This window comes from Embiotoca jacksoni, unplaced genomic scaffold (genome assembly GCF_022577435.1).
Source record: "Embiotoca jacksoni isolate LCO1_2020_lvr unplaced genomic scaffold, fEmbJac1.0.p SCAF_6, whole genome shotgun sequence".
Lineage (NCBI taxonomy): Eukaryota > Metazoa > Chordata > Actinopteri > Embiotocidae > Embiotoca > Embiotoca jacksoni.
In genome coordinates, this window is record NW_027185414.1 from 15466782 (window position 1) to 15483062 (window position 16281).

The following is a 16281-nucleotide window of genomic DNA, read 5'->3' on the forward strand; positions in this document are numbered from 1 at the left end:
GTAAAAATCCTGTGTTCAAAACACATGTATAGGCCTACATAAGTATACCATCAGCAAAAATGTACTTTAAATATAAACAGCAAACATACCTACTCATGTGCCAATATAGAGTAGGCCTATTATATTTATCATACATTACAATTATTGGAATGCTGCTTCACTGACATGTACATGTGAGCATTTTCTGGCTGTCACGGCAGTGCTAATTTCAACACATGACACTGTTGAATAGTCTTATGTACACACAACACTGAATAAATAACCGTGAGTGATCATATAGGCGATTTTAGGTAACAAATATCGATCTGAAAAGTACATAGCAACTACAGCTGTGAAATACATGCAGTGAAGTAGAAAATGCAATACTTCCCTCTGAAATGTAGTGGAGAGTGAAAGTATAAAGCAGCAAAGAATTGGAATATTCAAATAAGCACAAATACCGCTTTCTTGTACTAAAGTGCAGCACTTGATTAAATGTACTTAGTGACTTTCCCACGTCACTGCCGAGAGGGAAGTTTGTCAGAAGTTGGCTCTGTTTGTTCTCTGACGAGTGTGCTTTTTGTGGAAGCTGTAAAATCTGAGTTTCCCTGAAGGCGTCGGCTCCCGGGATGTTCAGTGCCCTGCTGCCCAGGCTGGCTTGCTGGCTGCCGGGCTCGGGATGACGCCACCTCTCGCTCCGCCCCGGCGCAAACTCGCTCCCTGCGTTCATTTCATTCCTCTTCTCATTCCGAGCATTCTTCGCATCTCTGTCAGTGCGCGAAGCGATTCACCTACACCTTCCTGGCTGGCCCAGAAACACCAGAATAACTTGACATAGTATTCAAAATACCCAGTAACATCACATTAGCAAAAGAAAGGGACATTTTTATATGAGATATCAATAACGAGGTAAGTTTCAATGGTAGTTGCAGGCATTCAAACTGGTTGTAGACTTCTGTTCATGGAGGGGAGAGGAGGGGAGGGGGGGGGGGGGCTCAGTTTACGGTTGTTTTTTTTGTTTATTTTTTGTGGAAATACCGCACAGTGTATTAAATTGTTGTCATATTTAGGTGTTTGGTGTTTTATCACCACGGCGTGAAGTAAAAACGTGAGGTTTTCCTTCGCGGAGACAGATGGCCGCTGTTGCAACAGGGTGCTCACTTTGAACACTCACTGCTGGAGCCTGTGGCAGCGAAAATCTTTGACATTTTTCACATTTTTTTTGAAAAGAAGCCTCCCCTATAAAGAGCCTCAGACGCCGTATGTCCCCCCACCACCACCACCGCCACCGCCGCCGCCGCTCTCCCGTGTCAAGACTCGCAGGCACCGGCAGCGGGATTTCGGGGATGAACTAAGGAAACACGAGGGGCACGAAATGCAGTTTTTTGGACAAGATGACGGTTGGAAACGTTGCTGTTTTCTTCTCCGCAGTTGGCTCGGCCGGGAGTTGTTGGAGCGTTTTCGGACCACCTCGAAGAAGAAAACACCGCGGGGGAGACTTGTTGCTTCAACGTGTTTTGACTGTTTTCATCGCCATCGAAGTTTTGCGTAAGTAACAAAAAAAAAACAACCAAAATGTTTTCGGGGGGGGGGGTGAATGTGTTTGTTTGTCCGTGTTGTGAAGCGGAGGGAAAGGTTAGCCCAAACTCCTTCATTGTTTCATGTTCAGAGGGAGAGGGGGGGGGAGGGGGGGGAGATTAAAAGCTCCTCGGTGTCGCCCCCCTCGGCGTTAAAACTACCAGCTTGACAGAAAAAAAAAAACAGTGCCGGGAATCCCGGTTTTTGTGGTTTGTTTAATTAATTTAGTTGTTAAATGAAAAGGGCCCGACGGGATCCTGGCTTTGGTTGTCGTTGATGAGGGAAATTAGCTTAAACTGTTGTTAGCAACCGCCTCGTTTTTTAAAAACAGAAGAAAAATGGATGCATGAGGAACATTGTGTAGATTTATATGAATCCGGAGTTGCTTAGTGGAGTTTATTGAGCTTTTATGAGGGGTTTCCTTCATTGTTGTCCTTTTCCTTCCTCTACTTTGGGAAATGCCTGCTCAGCTAAAACTGAACTCTCCCAGCTGCAGGCCAGCTGTGTGTGTCTCTCAAAGTTTTACTCCTTACACTGACTTTATCCTCACTTAACTTTCTGCAGACTTTGGGAGGAAATACATAGCTAGTATGCAAAAGGAGTTTTTATAAGCTCCACTTCAGAAAGCTTAATAAGTTGGTGTAAAATCTTCTTACAGGCAAGACTTTGAATCGTCTCCACTTTGTTTCCCTGTGACACTTTACTGAATAAACTTTACTGCTTTAAATAGTCTGAACAAGTTTGTTTTGCCCAAACGATTCACACAGCTGTTATATGCTGATGTTATTAAATTAAAGTAGAATTATGGAATAAATGAATCACCAGAGGCCCCAAGATACAACATATAACTATATCTCCGTCTCCATCTGATGTTACTGTGATTTATAACCACTTTGTGGTATGTTCAATGTTGCAATGCAATACCTTTTTTCAAAAGCAAATTATGTCCCCAATGCAAAAGTTTCTCAACATCTGTTTTGTCTAAAGTTTGTCTGTTCAACTCACTTCAGTCATTTTCATTGCAGCAAAATTGGATTGTAAAGCAGACAGACTTACTAACACTGTCATAAAAACCTGTCATAAATGTTGCATCCAACAGACAGATGTGTTCATTTATTAATATGATAAAGTATCGGTACCTGGTGTCCGTGTATCAATACTCAAAATACTGCAGTACTATGCCACATTGACACCCCCCCCCCACACACACACAACCCTAAAAGCTGTTGATGTCATTCTGTTGAGTCCGTTCTTCTCCGTTCTCTCACGAGCTCTCCCAACTGTGCATTTTTCACATCTCATGGCTTCAACAGTGTTTCATGACCAGCTTAAGGAAAATAAACGAATTGCCTTTCAAAAAAAAGTCTTCTTGTTAACAAATCTTGTGAAAGTTACCGTTGTGTATTATAGTAAGCTCAGCAGTAGGAGTGACACAACTGAGCAAATGGTTGAAGAAACACAGGAAAAGCTCTTAAAATAGATTCTTGAACAAAATCCACTTTCCATCACTACTATTACTACAAGTTTTTGGCTGCAGCACTTAAAGCCTCGCACCTCTCCTTTGTGTTGTGCTCTCCGCTTTAATCATGTAAAACAAGCTATTTCTTACAATTAACCACCGTAAACATCTAACGTAACTTTATAGAAGATATAGATACAAAAAAACGCGGACAAGACACAGCAGTTTTTTAAATAAAATTTGTGAAAGGGGTCCCATCATTTCCTGGAAACAGTTTGAACGCAGCCAGGCGAATCTCAGACATGTCAGTGTAAATCTGCTTGGTTGGAAAAACAAAAAACAAATCAGGGGTAGAAATAGATGCTTTGTTTTCAGCTTATGCAACCAGTGGACCTGTTGGATGGAAGCCCGCATAATATTTTTGCAAGATGTTGTCTTTGTTTGACCGAATGAGATTTCTCTTCTGAAACTAGGAGTTCTCGAAGTCCATACGCTTTAGACCCAAACACAGTTCTTTAAGCATCACCTGCAGCCTGTTAAAGAGACTGCAGCGCAGACAGGTATGATAACAAAGAGCCTGGGATTTATAGTCCATGAAGATTAGTCTATATTTTGAAATAATCTAGAATTAGTCGGGAGCAAAACATAACTATACGAGTTGTTTAAAATCTTTATACAAGAAATATTTTTTAGATCATATTGCATTATTATCTACACGTGTGAAATTTACTCGGATGCAGTTAAATATGCGAATGAGAAAAGGGTTGTGCTGTTGTAAGGTGTTGCTTTATTGTTCAGGTTTTGTTCCTTTTGGCTGCCTTGCTGAGGTCAGAGGGTAGGACTACTGAGAGTGCCGTCTGTCTGTTGTGAAGTGTGGGCAGAATAATGTGCTTTTGTGAAGCACAGTAGATTGTGTTACTACCTCTTGGAGCAAAGTGAGACTCTCCTTGTATTTTGTCGACCTTCAGAGAACTGCGGTTTGACCGAACATTTGTCAAACATCTTTGCTCATTTTGTACTTCGTGAGAAAACATCTACTCTTGCTTTAGTTTTTCCAAAGCGAAGGTGTAGTTTCTCCTGCCGATGATGGGGTCTGGTGAGCCTGGCACACAGTATACACATCTCAGTCTCCTTTGTGAAGCTTTTACATACACTAATGACAGAATATAACCATAATTACTTATAACACTTGGAAATATACTTAAGATATAACTGTAGTTGCCTGGACTGACAAGGCTACTCTTAATGTTTTTTTTTTTTTTTTTTTTTTTTTTTTTTTTAGCAAGGAAGGAACACACACAACCTTTAACCACTCGTATTATCATAATGAGCAAAATGTTAGAATAACTTTAACTTTTGATTAATAACACATTGCGAGATGCATCGAGTCCAAACTATCTGCAAACAGAAGCTTTAGGTTACATTTAAATGTAGATTTTATGCAAAAGTCTTAAAAGAGTGTTTGAGGTAAATGCTATCTGGTAAATCAGTGGGTTTGACATGGTGTAATGTTAAGCAGCTGTTTATTTTTGTGCTCTAAAATACAATTACAGATTTGGCAGCAGTTTGTTTGTGCTTATTAATGTTAGTGTGCACAAATGTGTTATGCAACTTCAAAAGGAAAAAAGCTATGCAGTAAATTTCTCTGTCTTGGATTTTTGGTTTGTGAACACTTAGAGTAGTTGATCTGTCTTTGACGTGATATTTTCATGGCTCAGATCATATTTCTCTCTGTCAGCAGTTAAGACCTTTGGTCATTTTTAGCTTTTACATTGTTTTTTTTAGAGTAATATATATCATGCATGTATGGACAGGAAATTAATGTACAAACGTCGATGCAACGAGGCATTTTTTCTATTCTAGGAAGGGCCTGCGTAATTGCTCATGGGAATGTGAACACATTATGTGTCCCACACATTATTATTTTTTTTGTTATGAAAATTCTGGGCTAGAAAAAGATCTGTGATCTGTAATTGAATCTAGACACTATGTCATTAATTGCATAATTAGATGTGATGTGTAGCAGGGGCTGAATCACATCAAAACATCAGTGTTGTCCACAGTCAAAGCACGCTTTATAAAGAGGACACTCCTGCAGGCTTCCAGACTGTGTGTGCCCTGAGGTAAACCCTGGTCTAGAAAGGGAATTTTAGAGTATGCGCTGCTGCTCAGCAGTTTGAGCAAGGCCCACTGAGGCCAGCGGAGAGTGCCACCAAAAAGGAAAAGCTGGCTCAAAGCCACTGACGTCATCTGAGTAAATCTGCTTCAGTACTGCAGCCATAAAATGACTGCCAGCTACCGAATGCACTTTGGCCCTGTCAACCACCTTAGTTAGTGCAACACTGTTTTTTTTCTCCTCGTGCATACTTATGGAAGCCTTTGTTTAAGTCTACTTCCATTTTGCTGGAGTAGTAGCAGACGTTGCCCGTTCATTCAAAAGGAACAAGTTCTGTTTGAGCCTTTCTAGGTTTAAATAAAGCAACAAATGACCCTTTGAAGTCATACCACTTTAATATTCCAGCCTTATAATGTTTACCATATGGCAATCTCAATCATTTGTTCTGGCAAAAGGCATTTAGACAGCATAATGTCTTAACCACTCATTATTGATGTGTAGTGCCTCAGAAGTTATTTAGAGGCTGAGACATGTACTTTTCCTCCTAGTCTTATTTGGAAAAAAAGAAAGAAAGTCATAAATGAGCTGCCTCATGGTTGCACACAGAGCAAAAGCAATATGTACTCCATGAATCATTTGATGAGTCAGTCTCTGTAACCACTATAAACATTTTCAGCTCTTAACCACAATGAAAGCAGGAAATCTCGGTTTCAACAACTTCCTTTCACAGTGCTGACCATAGTAGCGGTAGTGGTGTTCAGCTTCTCAGTAGTGAAAGGAAACCCATGGAGCAAAGGCACACTGTCACTTCATTTACTGAAACTGTGTAATTTGTGGCTTGTATTCAAATGTGGGTTATTTAGTCTCTCTGGCACCGTATTCCCCAGTCACTCCTTGTAATAAATTCCCGTAAGACCTTTCATCAATGGTCGCTGTATTGTTATCATGGCTGACACAGATCAGGCAGGCTGTCTCTGCCCTGAAGGTGCCCTGAATTCAGTAGAGGCACAGATAGACTGGAGGCTAAGCTCTCTACATTAATATGCAGGCTGTAGCCGGTAAATTAGTTTGGAATCTGAGCCAGGACACTGCAATGGAGAGCTGTGTTGTCCAAACTTTTTTTCTCCTCCGTTTAGTCTGTTGAATTGGACCAAATAGTGGACATTTTCAACACAGAGCTCTTGCTTTATAATTACATTATCAACACGGGTTAGCTGTTTTGTTAACAAACAGTACATCTCTCATGATCCCATTAGAGCTCATCTTGTCTTAAGGGGATAAAGATTGCAAGTCTATGTTTTGAGCCTATGAAAAGAACAACGTATTTGAATGTGTCTCCTGTATTTTGTCTTTGGGCTATCAGCCCCCAGCTCATTGATTGCTGTTGAAGGCATGACTCTCAAAACCATTCACAGTTGCAATAATTGCACATGGAAATAAAGGAGCATGTCATCTAAGGCAGCGGTGTGGGTCACTGATGTGTTTTGCAGTCCTGCCAACCTGGGTGCGTTTTGCATAGCAGGTACGCATTTTGACATCAAAGAACTGGTAAGATTTGTCACTCTAAAGTACAGAAAAAGATGGTGGGGCCTTTTGAGTTTAACCAGTTGTGCAGCGCTCGAGTCGAACTCGGCAAGTGGCATTAGTATTACGGCCCTGAACATTTAACCTGCTAAAAAGCAAATGAAGAAGAGTTTGACTAATAGTGCCAGATTTGTTCCATAACACTCTGTTAGTCTTCATGTTATCCCTCATGTTCCCCCGCCTCACTTCACCTGTCTGATTTCTCAAGTGAGGAAAGATCTTTGATCTGGGTGGGGGGGGGGGGGTTTGGAAAGTTGAGTTTGATAATTGAATTCCCATAAGTTTAACATTACATATGTACTGAATTTGAGTTATAGGTTGCATGTTCACCAGTCAGTTAAGTTACATTGTCCATAAGTCGCAGATTGTTAAACTTGACTTTTCGTAGTATTAAAAATGTTATTATTGCAGCTAAAGCCGTACTTGTACTGAGAGGATCAGAACATCAACCCCAGCTGAGTTAGTGCACATATGTCTGAGATGCCTAGAACACACTAGGCTCAAATGTAGATTTACATTTTTTTTATTCATTTTTTTATTAAATCTTTTATTGCTAGATTATATATTAAGCTACTATAAATGGGTCACTTTCCTTTCAGGTATGTGCTCAGTCAGAAATTATTTTTTTCCATGAGGACATGCTTGCCGTCAGAATTCAATTCATTAAACGTTTTCTAGACGGCATGAATATGAGTCTGCTGTCCAAAATACGCAAAATAACAAATGTTATGTGTGTTTTTGCCTGCGCAAATGTACATGAGGTGAACGTTTTTTTGGCATGCAGGGGAGGTACTTTGTGCCCTAATTAATAATGGGTGTGTCTTGGAAGTAACGTGAAATAAACCATCCACAGTGTAATTTCCCATTCCGTATAATATAATGCATATTATGCACCCTTAACATAACATTGAAATACTGCACCATTGACTTACGACCAGGTCGTTGTTAGTCAATTGCGCAATTGCTTTCTACTGCCTTAAGATAGCAATGCACCAGCAATACGTCTGACCACACCTCATTTCAAGACTAACTAGCCCATGGGTGCTCAGATCGGCACAGGTACATTTGCTATTTAAACGACATGGTTGCTGGATGGGAAAATGAGAACTGTATGTCATAAAATAGTAAAAAAAAACTTACGTTGTGCTTTGCACTGGGTGTAAGAGAGAGCCCTACACCTTCGTACTGCTGTTGAACCAGATGAAAGAAGAATTTGGCAGAATGTTTTTGGTTATGGTTTCAAACAAAATATTTTTGATTTAGCCTCACCTTAGTGTAGTGTATCATCACCAATAATTTCAGATATTTGTCCAGTATTCCCTGAAGGTGCAAATAAATAGATACAAAATCTCTAGAACTTTACAATACACCAGTATAACATCAAATAAAGAAAAAACCTTTACCTGTTGGGTATCTTATCTATATTAATAGTGACAACATGTAAAAAAATATGGGTTTGTAAATATAATTTTACCCCCCCCCCCCCCCAAATATAAAAATATAAATGTCCTCTCTGGACAACACCTTTTAAGTCTTATGATGCTCATTTTGACAGGTGAGTCCTGTGTGGCAGGAGATTCTAAACGAAGAAAAACAAAAGAGGAAAAGATGGCAGCAGAGAAACAAGAAAGTGTAAAAGGGGATGACTGATGTCTAGAGAAGCAGGAAAAAGATATGAAAATCCATGTGAATTGGCAGCACCAAATGCAAATGGTGGCCTTCATGCTCATCACTGTGATTTGTTTTTTCATGCCCGTCCACACGCGTCCTGAATGAGCCAGCAGCCAGCCCTCGGCCTGCTCTGCTCTCATAACTGTCGGGAGATCCTTTATCTGACGGACCTTTATTTACAGCTTTAATTTCCTGAGCTTTATGTGTTCCGCTCGCCCTCCATCCCACTGCGACATGGGCGTATGCTGTCTGGAATGCACTGCAAATTTTTGATAGGCAAATATCCATTGAGCTTTCATTACATTTTATGTTTGAATGGTAATTGTATTTTTTTTTTTTTATATATTTGGATATTACTGGCAGAGCAGGGATGCATCCTCACAAGGAGAGATTTTGTCTCTTTAGATTTACAGTCAATTTTTCCTCTGGCGTGAAAGTGGAAGACCTTTAGCCATGCCTCTTTTCTGGGCTGCCAACATATCTGATGTTGTCCAGATCGTATTGTTGCTGTTGTTGTTGTTGTTACCTGTTTTTCAGTCTGAGGCAGGTAGAGAGGGCTGCTTTGACAGAACCTGTAAATCAATCTCAAACAAAGATTGATCCCACAGTGGCCTGATGGTTGCTGGGTAGTGGGATGTAGGCCTCAGATTTGAGAGAGATGATATCAGACAGATTCACGGCACTTAAGCCTGCCAGTTCAAAGAGGCATGAAATAAACACTAGGCCATTGCCAATAACAGAGGCAGCATAAGTAAGCTTTCTAGCCTCCCCAAGACCTTCGGAAATTGGTATTGCAAGCCTTATTTATTCATTTTTGTGTGTCTGAATCCTGTAGATTTATTCATGAAACCTAAAGGAAAATCCAACGTAGGATCAATAGTTCGTCCTAAATTTCTTGCATAGTTTAGTGACAAACAGTAGTCTGTTTTTTAAATGTTTTTTTATATGACTGCTGATTAAAATATCCCCTGCCATCAATCCCATTTGCTTTTCTTAAATGAAATTGCAGGAGGTTAGGGTTTGCTTTAAAAAATATTTTTTTCTTTAATGCAATTAAAGGTTTAATGTCAACAGCATGCACCTTTTTAATTTATTTTAATTTAATTTAAATAGTGGCTGCGTGAATGAACTCTACTTTGAGTCGTAAAGCTTTCTTTTTTGGTTAGTTTTGTTTTTGCGTTGTACATCTCAAGGTCCTCAAAGACTTCATTCCATAAACATGCCTTTCTTGAGGTAAATCATTTGTGTTTAGTGACAGAAAATGGAATTTCACTAATGTCTGTCATTGTAAATGTTCATAGTTAGTTGCATGTTGCTTAAAATGGAATAATTTTGACATTAGTTATAATTATGCAAAGGTCAGAATATGTCTTTACTAAACACTAAAAAATGTTGAGTTTTGAATCACATGGTAATTATAGTTTTACACACAGTGGCCTTAGCTACTCTGGGCCATTATGGGGTGCACAAAAGTCATTCACAGAATCATTATTGCACCCTCTGAGATAACGGCACAAAAGAACTCCACATGGAAAATTACATTTGAGACCTCTCATCTGCTATTTCATTACCTTGCTCTGTCTGATGGGTGAAATGGGTTCTCTTAATTTAAGGAGCTGGATTCCATCTTGGTGAGTGGTTTATGTAATCTCACAGTAAGTGTAATTTCCCATAATTCCATGTCACACCTACTACTCTGCTTAGCTACCACATTCACTTATTGCATTGTGGGCCATCTTTACCCCGCATCTCACAAATAAGACCATTTCTATGGTGTACAGCCTGCAAAGACAGAAGTATGCAATTATCCGTAAGCCACAAGTGTTTCTATGGGTGACATTCATACCTTCTTTTGACAAATGTAATTAGCCTGCAGATTCTAAAGCACCAGGAGACTGTCTTCATTGACAACTGCCAGGTTATTCACATGGTTCACACAGCAAAAACATCCCGTTAATGCAAAGAAACTAATCCATGGGGATGACTTCTATCCAGTATTATTTCAGAGGACAAGGTTTACAGATACATTATAACAAGTTTAACAGTTTAATAGATCAATGTGTATGTTAGTTTTCTGATGACTCATCCGCATTCACATCTACTGTACACGCATGAATAATCCTACCTCACATCCTTTTTCTCCTTCAATGCAACATGTTCTTCATTTTTCTGCCATTTGTTTTTATTTTCAGGGTTTTTCATATCAAAAGAGCTAAATGTACAAAATGAATTAATGAACACTTTGAACAATAAGATGCCTTGTACTTGCTATAGAGCAGTGTCTTACAGATCCACACTACAGTGTAAGGGAATTCTAAAAGTGGCAGCATTTTCTGCAATATATATAGCTTTAATTCAGGCTTAGTGTAGGTTAACAGGTGCAGCATATCAATATATATTTGCTCAGACTATATAATTTATTACCTATTTTGATTTTTTTTTTCTCCTAACATCTCAGAATGGAAAAAACATTTCATTATTTATGATGCATTTAATGACACTAAAAACATGACCTGGCAGCAGAGTGACATTAACTTTTGTGTTATTAAGACATTAGCTTAATGTGTTGTCAAATCATATGAAGGAATCGCATTAATTGGAACATATTTTAATGATAATATATGTTTGTCGCTTTACATAACCTTTAGTTGAAGCCCATAAAGTTTCCATCATGTTGCTGATAAGTTAAAATTATATAATGTTTGTTTATTGTTACAAGAAATGGTTAAATCCATTAATTAATTATTTATGGGTGCTAAATTGTTGCATTAGCCTGCACCCATGTTTTATTCATGTTCATATAAATTATTAGTTTGCACATTCTCCAAACATCTGTCATTTACAGCCACCAAGCAAAAGTCAAAGTAGGTTTTCTTGTTAAAAAACTGATAGCAGTGCGAATCTTCTGTTGTATTCTGAGAGAGTTTAAGAAGAAGATTCCAATGAAGATACAGCACACTGGCAGACAAGAAACATTACTCGGATGACAAAGGAACAGGTACAAAAATATATAATTATAAATACTGGGAAAGAAAACCTGAGAAAATCTTTTGGCATCTTCAGGGTTTGTTCTGAACATAAAAAGTAAGGACCAGTTTGTGAATGTAGGTTTTTAAAACTTTTTAAAATTGCAGGAAATGTGTCTAGTTAAAATTTGCATAAAGCCTATGCCAGTAGTTCTGGATGATGTCATGGAACGTGTACGTGCCTGTTCAGTGCAGCACACAGCTGGTTAGCTCTTGGCCAAAATATTAAAATGATTATTATCAACTTTTAATAACTTTCTAGAGTGTGGGATGGAATTTGAAAGTGAGTTTATCCTTTGTTGCCATTTGGTTTGGTTATTTGTGTTGGTTGACTTTGTTTCATTTTCCCTCAGGTAGTATCTTCTATGCAGAAGACACATTTGATTACATATTAGAGAAATGCCCTCAGTAGAAACACTGTTGGTGGGGTAATTTCTGTAGAAAGGAAGTTTGTCTGCTTTGCAATTTCAGCACCTTCAATATATTTGCTTTTTAATTCTGTTCTTCTCTAGGTTTTTATAAAACATATCCACATGTGACAGCAACTTCAAGCTTTTCACTCTGTCTTCTCAGGTGTCTTACTTAAGTGTAATTCTCTCACTGACTCAGATTTTGGCTGCGACAAGTAATCAGATGATACAAACCCCTCACAGCTTTGTATTGTAAATGCCACAGATTGTCAGGATTCTTATATTTGCACATTTTGAAAACACATTTTTTTTTTTTTTTTTTTTATATCATCAATAGTTGATTCAATGCCGTTATAGTTATTCAAAAATATTTCCTGGGGCGATGTTGTGAGGAAAAGGAAATGCAGAGGAGGAAAGCATCAGTGTGTATGAATTAATCTGGCATGCCACAAAGGCACTAAAGACACTTAAAATATGTGCAAACCATGTTTGTCAACTTATGGAAAAAAGAGCATTAGGCTTGGAGTTTATCTGGGGTTGGTTTGACAAAGGTGTGTGACTCAGTTTGTGCCTTTACAAAGTTGTAAATATGGTTTTATAGGACTAAACATTATAAGGCTCCACTAAAATCAAGCTTTACAAATATTACAAATTTTATGTTTGGACTTAATGAGGAGAAACAAACATTTTCTTCTGGATTTTATTTTGCTCTGAAAATGGCAGCTGGATGTGATTTACAAGCAGCGATCATTGGTTGGTTGGGATGTGAGGAGCACATCCAGAAAGCGTCGCTGCAATGAAATGGGACCGTTACCCCTCCCTCATCAGTTTGTGCGTTGGTTCTGCAGAGTCAGCAGTCACCACACAAAAACGGAATTCAGTAAAAGCTCTCTCTGCTCTCTGGGAGTTTTTTTCCCCAACAGCTTGCTCCCATCCCCCCGTTCCCCCTCATGAACTGACATGCTGGAAGAAACATATGCTACTATTCCCACTTCCTGACAGCTTGTGCTGCTTGAATAGGATCTTGCTCATGGAGGAAGCAGTTGTCTGGAAAGACTGGAGAGATTAAGTACGGACAGAAGACTCAGTGAATTGTTAGTAAACGAAGTAAAACATGAAAGTATTTTTGATTGTGAATCAGAGTAAAGGCAGTAACAGATAGTTGGCACAAACTCGATATTTCTGTATATTGAAAGTTCAGTCTGTTTCCCTGCTTGGTCTAAAAAAGTAAAAAGGCACTCTAATATATAGTAGACATATTACTTTGATCGCATGTTGGCAAACTGGAAGACAATGTCACTTAATTTGACACCAGATGTGAGGACAAACCCTCTCATACAGTGTACTCCATATGTGTGGATACTGGGTTCATTCAGCCACATAATGAAATAGAAATGCTTGACTGACCATACAGCCCAATATACAGTCATCTACTTAATATGTTTTTCTGAAAACCTAGACAAGAATCCTAAAGGAAAATTTCAGCCTGCACAGTGTGACTGAGGTAAAAGCACTTACAATGCAAACGGCGGCATTGATCTAAAAATGCAGCTGAAACAGGTCTGGTTTATACAACCTGTCATAGTCATTCCTCTTCACCGATTGGTCAAATGAGAACTCTTCCAACCCATTGATCCCTTACACACTTGTTCCCTTACGTATTCATCTTGTTGATTGTTTACAGAATTTACCTTTCAGAAAATGAAGTAAATTCAACCATGCTTTTGTGTTCAGGTGTTGTGCCTTTTTTTTAACCCATGATTAAGAAAATTTTGTCTAGCACGCTTCATATGGACTAGTTTGTTTGAGCTGTTTTTCACTTCCTTGCCACAACACTTCAAAGTGTTAATGCATCTGGAACATGTGAATTCCAAGAGAAAACTCTGACATCCCTCTCATTCTTTCTTCTATGATGAACATTTGTTCCCTTGTGAAGCAAGCGTCAAAAGTCCACAGAAAGAGCTTCATCCACTTTGACCAGGTTTTGTCTGTTTCTGGACTTTATCCTCCGCTTGAGCCACAGTCTATCATACAAATCATAAAAATATAAAGTCAGCTTCTTCAAGATAACTGATCCATATGCTCAATACAGGACCTATGAAGTCAATCACTCTTTTAAAATCTCCTGAAGTTCAGGGTCAAACCCTGTTGCTAATGCAACTATATGCAGAGTGCTTTAATTGATAAGGACTAAACAGTGAATACTGAACACAATGCTGTCCAATCTTATTTGAAGGCATACGTGTCCCACTGGTGCCATGATTAGTCACATCTGCCCATTCATGATCTTGAGTGTCATATTAATTTGGATGATATGTGGTATTATCTGTGTTATGGGAGACCATGTTTATGTTACTTGATGCTGTCTTTCCATAGGAATACAGCCTTCAGTTCTTTTAACCAGGAGCCTGATGGTCCTGTTTGTAGTGAGGAGTGAGATGAGTCTTCCTTCAGATGGAGTGAGCAGCTTGGCTCTGGCTCCTCTGCAATTCTTGAGTGTCTGATTTCTTTATGCCGTCATAGCGTGCTGGCTGTGGCTGACTGGTGACGTGAGCGCTACAGATTAGTAGCCGCAATGCTTTTTTTCCCCCTTTCATTTGTGCTCTTCACAATCACAGAGTTATACACATGTAAATGGAAGCTGCCAATTACAACCACTGTCTTCCAGCTGGCAAGTGAAGACTTCAAGTCGAAGTGCCTTTTAGCAAAGGCACTTTGCCTTGATGCAGCAGTGGTAATGAGGCATGCCGATTCGTTTTCCTTCCAGAAATCAAGCTAGCAGCCTTATTGTCAATTCTGATTTGGTGTAAAAATACATGAAGCAAAAAGAAACTACACAGGTGCTGAATAAGGTCAGAAAAATGTATTTGACAATGCAAATCTGAAACCAGAGATTTTACATAAAGGTCCAGTGTGCCCTTTGGTAATCCTGATGCAAAAATGTAAAACTGAGAAGTGTTTTGTGGACTCACCTCATCTTTAAGACATGGGGTACGTCTCCCATCACAGTCTGAAGGAAAGTTTTAAATGTAACCATTTAGACTGCCACTTTATTTATGAAGAAGGAAGTCTATGAGGGAAGAGGTTTAAACCAATAACATCCATTGTAAATCAAGTCAACAACATTCTTGGCAATGTCCAAGCTTGTTTGGCTGCTTCAGCTCCGTATTGTGCTCTCAACTAACAGTGTGTATCGTGTTGTATTTTTGGAAGCAGACCTCTGTTGTTCTGTCGTGGTGACAATTGGGCTGTGTTTGTTTATTTGGGAATTCCAGGTCTCTCCCTAGTCTGCTCCAGGCTTCAGCTTGGAGAGCCCAACCGCCACGATTGATCCCAGCAGCTGGAGCGGCAGCGAAAGCCCTGCCGAGGACATGGAGAGGATGAGCGACTCGGCAGACAAGCCTGTAGACAATGATGCCGAGGGGGTGTGGAGCCCTGACATTGAACAGAGCTTCCAGGAGGCCCTGGCTATCTATCCTCCTTGTGGCCGCAGGAAGATCATCCTCTCAGATGAGGGAAAGATGTATGGTGAGTACAGATGTGTGTGTGTGTGTGTGTGTGTCAGTGTGAGTTTTAACCTAAGCCTAACCTGTAGTAGTGCATGTTTTTCTATTAGGCGGAAAACTGAAAGAGTTTAAAGGACCAATTCAACATTTTGGGGAACGTGCCTCTTTGCTTTCTTGAGAACTGGTTCAGAATATTGAGACTACTCGTGTGTCTTTAAATAAGAAGCCAGTGTCATTGATTTATTAGCTTAGCTTTGCATAAAGATGGAAGGTGGGGAAACGCCAAGCCTGACTTTGTCCAAAGGTAAAATATGCCTACCGGCACGTCTGAAGCTCTGTGATTAACGTGCTATATATCATTTGATCAAGCTGTTTAAGGAAATTAACCCTAAAAGTGACAAGTTGTATATAGTGCGGTTGTGTGTGACCATTCCTTGACCTCCAGGAAGTAACTGCTCCTGCCCAAGAAATAGATCTGCTCATAACTCTTCTTAAGACCACTAACAGTTGGTTGTTTTGACAGAAACTAGCAGACAAGTTTCACATTTAATGGCAAAAATAAGCCAGTAAGGGTATTTCCAAAATTTTGCACTTTTCCGTTAAAAAGGAAAACATGCATCAATACATGGCAGTGCTGAGTAATGTAATATTGTAAGACTGTGATAGAGCCCCCACTCTGGTTCACAGAAGTGCAAGTTTATAAGTAAAGCAGCATGAACTATTAGACAGTAGCAGATGGTACTGCGGCTGCCACCAGCTGTGCCCCCTCTCCTCCCTCCACTTCCCCCCATTCCTGGCTGGGTGATGTCATGGAAAGAGGGAATATTTTCTCTCTGTGGTGTTGGACCGTCTCACAGCCTGTCAGTGTCAAGTGAAAGCAGAAAGCCCCTCAGAGCATTGCTTGCAGCTGTCATGTGACCTCTCCAGCCAAACAAAATGTAAATTCTAGGAG

At 39.5% G+C, this 16281-nt stretch overlaps 1 protein-coding gene across 5 annotated transcripts in view; it reads left to right on the forward strand.

The window, feature by feature from the left end:
- Nucleotides 1-742: 742 nt before the first annotated feature.
- The window catches only part of tead1b (TEA domain family member 1b), a 47849-nt gene continuing 32310 nt past the window's right edge, over nucleotides 743-16281 (forward strand). For 4 of the 5 annotated variants that reach the window (XM_069173811.1, XM_069173813.1, XM_069173814.1 and 1 more), the window contains exons 1-3: nucleotides 743-888; nucleotides 1411-1527; nucleotides 15099-15351. In XM_069173811.1, the coding sequence (XP_069029912.1) occupies nucleotides 15195-15351 (157 nt within the window). In that variant the 5' untranslated portion in view covers nucleotides 743-888; nucleotides 1411-1527; nucleotides 15099-15194. Of the gene's footprint in view, nucleotides 889-1049; nucleotides 1528-15098; nucleotides 15352-16281 lie in introns of all 5 variants that reach the window. The other variant, XM_069173812.1, reaches the window with a different exon arrangement.